At 37.4% G+C, this 6,000-nt stretch overlaps 1 protein-coding gene across 10 annotated transcripts in view; it reads left to right on the top strand.

Moving 5' to 3' along the window:
• The window catches only part of elna (elastin a), a 54,868-nt gene that overhangs the window by 39,024 nt on the left and 9,844 nt on the right, over nt 1–6,000 (top strand). For all 10 annotated transcript variants that reach the window (XM_032505514.1, XM_032505522.1, XM_032505503.1 and 7 more), the window contains 11 exons: nt 131–217; nt 332–364; nt 645–725; nt 846–884; nt 1,969–2,094; nt 2,285–2,404; nt 3,377–3,469; nt 3,551–3,586; nt 3,991–4,041; nt 5,415–5,429; nt 5,531–5,557. In XM_032505514.1, coding sequence (XP_032361405.1) covers nt 131–217; nt 332–364; nt 645–725; nt 846–884; nt 1,969–2,094; nt 2,285–2,404; nt 3,377–3,469; nt 3,551–3,586; nt 3,991–4,041; nt 5,415–5,429; nt 5,531–5,557 — 708 coding nt within the window. The remainder of the gene's footprint in view (nt 1–130; nt 218–331; nt 365–644; nt 726–845; nt 885–1,968; nt 2,095–2,284; nt 2,405–3,376; nt 3,470–3,550; nt 3,587–3,990; nt 4,042–5,414; nt 5,430–5,530; nt 5,558–6,000) is intronic.

Here is a 6,000-nt window from a genome sequence, read left to right as displayed (position 1 = left end):
TCTTCAGCTGTCCTATAAAAAATAAAGGCCGTGCGTGCGTGCGTCGCAATGCTCAAACCAGGCCCCCTTGTACCATTGTATTTATGTATTATTTTTAAGTGAGTGTGCATGATTAACTTTTTCATTAAAGGTCCAGGTGGTGCAGGAGTACTTCCAAGTGGTGGTGTAGGTGGAGGAGGAGTACCTGGAAGAGTCCCATTTTTTCCAGGATATGGACGTAAGCATGCCCTCCCAGACCTTTGATCTACATGAGTAATACAAGAGATATTACTTTGGCAAAAGTCTAAGATCACTTTTTAATCTACCCTCTTCCGGGTATGTTGTGTTTCAGCTTTGGCGGCTGGTGCTAAACCTCCTAAATATGGTGAGACTGTGATCTTTAATGATTACCATGTCATAAGATGTGGCCTGACTTATTATTCATATGCGATGCTGATCTACTCACTGAGTTTTATGTACAACACAATTTTACATGTTACAATGTTACAATCACACATTTTTGAAAATTGCACCTTAAATGGGTTAATGCCTTTAATCTGGTTTGCTAAAATGGTAATAGCAGCTTACAAATACATTCTTTCAACTGTAGTCGTTTTATTTGTGACAGTGTAAGAGAGATTAGTTATTTATTTACTCTCCAACAGGAGTCCCAGGAACAGGCCTAGGAGGAGGCGGAGTTCCAGGGGGAGCAGGACAGGTACTTCCTGGTGGTGCCGGCTATGGTGGTAAGTTGGTTTCATTTTAAAATCTGTGTAGTTTTGTTCAATGAAAGAGCCTTTGCTTCCTTTATGGTAATTCAATATGATTTAAGGAATTCTCACAAACATTGTGTTGCCTCTTGACAGGTTATGGAGCTGGTGCTGGAGTGAAACCCCCAAAATATGGTAAGATCTTTTTTTTCTTTAAGTAGGTTTTGAGTAGGTTGATCTTATAAGTGATTTCTAGTGTTTTTGCCACCAGCATTGACGTGCTGAGAGAGAGTTAGATTTAGTCTGACTGATCCCTGCCCATCCACCATTATTAGTCAGTTGTGGCCACAGGCTTTCTCTTTTTCTCTTGTGTCTCGTGTCTTGTGCACTCTTTTCCTTTTTACTAACACTAACACTGTGCTTGATGGATTATTCTCATGCATATAATAGCTTTCTGAATAATGGCAAATGTATTTTATTCATTTAGTAACCATTCAGAAGGAAGTAGTAGATTAATGCTGGAATGGTTTTCCCACATTTGATTGCTCCTAAATGTCTAATAATGTTTGTTTTGACAATGTATATGTTTGCACTTTTAGTGTTACAGTTCAAGTTCTACAGCAGGGGATTTTTGTGATATTTCCAGGGTTTCAATTTAAAAAACAAACAAACATTGATAATGATAACGTGACATTTGATCTACATTTTTATAAAGTTATGTATGTATATGAACAATGAATGCCCTGCTACTGTATAGAATACTAACTTGCAGTAGATTGTTGTTTCGTAAGTCTGCTGCTATGGTCTGCTCTCTTGACACCATTTTCTTGTCATCTTTGTTAAATTATTTTGAAAGGAGTAAATCTAGTGTTACCATTGTTCCTGCTTGTTTTTTCCATACATTCTTTTCCCAACATGCAAATTGTTTTTCTAGTTTTATCATTAACAGCAGCCGCATATTTCATTATAATTAATGTAACTAAACCAAAATATTAAATCAAATTTATTGAAATCAGTCAAAATTTAAAAGACAATTTGACTCAATTTGAATTTGGGTGTTTCAGTTCGACAAGGGCCAAGTTCAGGATTTGGTCTGGGATTGGTACAGAAGTACATGGTGTAGTACAGGGAACAGGTGGAAACCGCAATAGAAATAAGCATAAAATTATATAAATACTACACATTCTTGTTTCAGTAATTACTGTAACTTATACTACTAAGTATTAGAGTTTTTTAACTGTTAACTAATGATGCAACCTGTTCCCTTTCCCTCAAATAGGAGTTTCAGGAGGAACTGGAGCAGGGGTAGGAACAGGTGGACTGGGAGGGGCAGGAGGACTACCTGGTGCAGTACCAGGACTAGGAGGGGGACAGTACTCTGCTGCTGCAAAAGCTGCTAAATATGGTATAACAAATAAGCACACAAATATCACACATTCAGAGACATGTAATACTGTATTAACTAATTTTGATAGATACTGTACAATTTTCAATAATTACAAATCTATTTTCTCACCTACTTAATCTCATCGTTCTTGTTATTAGATTTACTAACTAAACAATTCATGCCAACCTGCTCCATTTTGCTTACTTAGGAGTTTCAGGAGGAGCTGGAGCAGGGTTCGGAACAGGAGGACTTGGAGGAGCAGGAGGATTTCCTGCTGCAGGACAAGGAGGTGGACAATACTCTGCTGCTGCAAAAGCTGCTAAATACGGTATAATAAATCATTGACCATACAAGCCTTTAAGAGCCGGTGCTAACTGAGAGGTCAACCCAACCATTTCCAGTTTGGACTAGTGATGGCCAAATCAAGCTTTGTGTTTTATTTTCTGAGTCCACTAGATGGTGCTCTGGGTTTTGAGAGAAAGGCCTAAGGCATTGTAATTCAGTGTATTTTCAACCCTTTGTTGAACAGGGATTGGCATCTAGTGGGCTCAGAAAATAAAGACACTGCTTCACGAAGTTTCATTTGGCCATCACTAGTTTGGACCACTGTGCCCAAGACAAAACATATCTCTAGTGCACGCTTACATCTGACCCTTACATCCGCAAAGCAGGCAGTATCGGCTGAACCTGAATGGTCCCCATGGATGTGGGCTTAGAATTGTTCTTAGTCAGAATCTCTCATGACTTAACTGTGTCAAACCTCATCCGTCAAAGTGTTGCCTTGAATGACCCTGTCATCGGTTATTGTCAATGCAAACCCCTCCAAGATGTTAAGAAATCTACTTTCATCTGCTGATAAGCAATTCATTTGTTTGTTTTATTTTTGTCATTCACAAAAAAGAATAACTGTACCATAAACATACAGTAGAAGTAATGTTGTTAAATAACAATAAACACCAGACAAGGGTCAGTCCCTGACAAACACCTAACTAGATGGGCCCTTTTGCAGTGATATTCGGCCATCATATAGAGAGAAATACATTGCAGAAGAAGCAAAGATCAGATTGAATCTTCCTTGAAATTGATTATACTACTGTTAACATGCTGTTGGTGTTGTCTCTTCATCAAGACAAGAGGTCAAGTCCACAATAACGTCAGTAAAGAGGGAAAGTCAGATACCTTGGGCCATTGTTAATTTGTTTATTTTAGTTGGAGACAAACTTTTACAAAGGCTGTTTGTATTGTAATGTAGCAGATAACAGTGGCATCAATTTACTGACCTTGTGTGTGCCTCTCGCAGGAGGCGTCACTGGAGTAGGACTTGGCGTTCCAGGAGCTACTCCAGGTACAGGTGTCAGTGGTGTCCCAGATGGTTCTGCTGTTTTGGTGCCAGGTAAAGCTTAGAATAGTTCCTTTTTTTCTTAGCTGAGCCTTTTAATATGTTTTGCATTGTGAATTTGTATTGTTTTTACAGCAAAGGATGCAGGTCCTGCTGGAACCCCTCAACCAGGTACAATGGAATGCCAATGCTCTGTATTTCCTAAGGCATTTACGGTACACACATTTACTCACACACATACTTTTGCAGTAGCTCTATAAAGCATATGGGAGGAAAAGGAAGGAGTGCCATTTCCACTTATATTTAGCAATTGCATTCTACCTTGGGGTGATTGCACTAGTACTGTGCCATCATTTATCCCCTCTACTTTTTTTTCCACCCATTTCCTGCCCACAAGAGCCATGCTGTTTGTATTGCTAGTGCTACCAGCTATTAAACCACCTCTAGCTTACAGCTTCCCAACTGTGGCAGCATCAAACTGTAGTCCACCTCACAGCTTTTACCTTTTCTAGTCTCTCTCACTCTACGCCTTTAAAGTACAATGGATGAAGCTGGAACTTGTTGTCTTTTGGCAGAGCCAACGCCTATTGCTGCAATTGGCCAGATCCCAGAGGTCCCAGCGCCCAGTAAGACCTGTTTGCATGACACCTTTGACCATAAAGTGAAATCTGTGAAATTTAATATATATATAAATATTAGTTGAGTTGTAATGTATTTGCCACTCTGATGTAGTATGGAAAAGTCCACTCAGTATTTTTCCCCAAAAGTCACACTTAATAATCTTTTGTTCATTATTCAAACAAGTGTTTTGTATGTCAATGTTTTAAGCAGCATCTAAATTTAGCATCTTAACAGTTACAGATTTAACTGTTAAAAGCACATCTATTATCAAAATTAAACAAAAGTGTAGCCCCACCACCTATGGAACCTGTTAATATTTTTGGTTAGTTATTTATTGGATTACCAGAAGCTTCCACTGCTATATATGTATCTGTTTGTCTAAATCTACATGTATTTAATTATAAAATATAGGAACATGTTCAATTTCTATGGCCAGAAATTACAGCATGGAACTTTAAATTCTTAATAAGAGATCTCCTCAAATACTGTTTGGACAAATTGTAGAAAACTGTTCCTATACTCTGCTTTATTTTGGGACTTTAATGATAGCCACTATTATATTGCTTCTTTCAGCATTACACATGATCTATAATCTTAAAACTGAATCTAGTGTTTTTGCCACCAGCATTGACGTGCTGAGAGAGAGTTAGATTTAGTCTGACTGATCCTTGCCCATCCACCATTATTAGTCAGTTGTGGCCACAGGCTTTCTCTTTTTCTCTACAGAACATGTCTTGTGCACTCTTTTCCTTTTTACTAACACTAACACTGTGCTTGATGGATTACTCTCATGCATATAATAGCTTTCTGAATAATGGCAAATATGATTTATTCATTTAGTAACTTGCTCCTAAATGTCTAATAATGTTTGTTTTGACAATGTATATGTTTGCACTTTTAGTGTTACAGTTTAAGTTCTACAGCAGGGTATTTTTGTGATATTTCCAGGGTTTCAATTTTTAAAAAAAACATGGATAATGATAATAATGTGACGTTTGATCTACATTTTTAAAAAGTTATGTATGTATGCCCTTCTACTGTATATATTACTAACTTGCAGTAGATTGTTGTTTCGTAAGTCTGCTGCTATGGTCTGCTCTCTTAAAACCATTTTCTTGTCATCTTTGTTATATTATTTTGAAAGGAGTGTATCTATTGTTACCATTGTTCCTGCGTGTGTTTTCCATACATTGTTTTCCCAACATGCAAAATGTTTTTCTAGTTTAATCATCAACAGCAGGCACAAATTTCATTATAATTATTGTAACTAAACCAAACTATAAAAACCAAATTATTGAAATCAGTTAAAATTTAAAAGACAATTTGACTGACTTTGCTTTTTTATTCTTTTTTTGCACTTTGTACCCTTGTGCTGGAGGTGTGAAAACAAACGGTGGGTTCAAAATAAGTTCATATTTTTGCAGTTCATTTAATTCCGCAATGTTGTCCTGTTAGCCTGTTTTAATGTACTTTTATTCATGGCTGTTTTGACAGTTTCTGGTGGAATTATTCAGCCTAGTGGTAAGTTGCACATACAAAATTGATTCTAAATATTTGTTGTATTGAATATTATACTTACATTAATTATGATGTACTATACCTTGATGATACTTTTTTAGTATTTCACAGCTGGCACAAGTGTTGATAAATATGTTTTTTTTTAAATCCCACATTTTTGTGGCTGGGTTGGCTCGGTTGGTAGAGCAGGTGCACATGTGTGGAGGTTTACTCCTCGATGCGGCTGCCGTGGGTTTGACGCCGACCTGCTGCCCTGCGTGTCCTTCCCCTTCTCTCTCCCCTTTCATGTCTTCATCTGTCCTTTGGAATTAAAGGCCTAAAATGCCTCACATTCAAAATATATATATCCTTCGTTTTACAAAAGACTTCCCAACAATCTATTATTTTGTACAGCTTGTGTTCAGACATTAGATGTGTGACCAAAGCCTTCTTCTATTTATTTCACA

The sequence above is a fragment of the Etheostoma spectabile genome, chromosome 3 (genome assembly GCF_008692095.1).
Source record: "Etheostoma spectabile isolate EspeVRDwgs_2016 chromosome 3, UIUC_Espe_1.0, whole genome shotgun sequence".
NCBI classification, from domain to species: Eukaryota; Metazoa; Chordata; class Actinopteri; order Perciformes; family Percidae; genus Etheostoma; species Etheostoma spectabile.
Note: the sequence above shows the minus strand (reverse complement) of the source record. Positions and strands in the feature narration are given on the sequence as shown.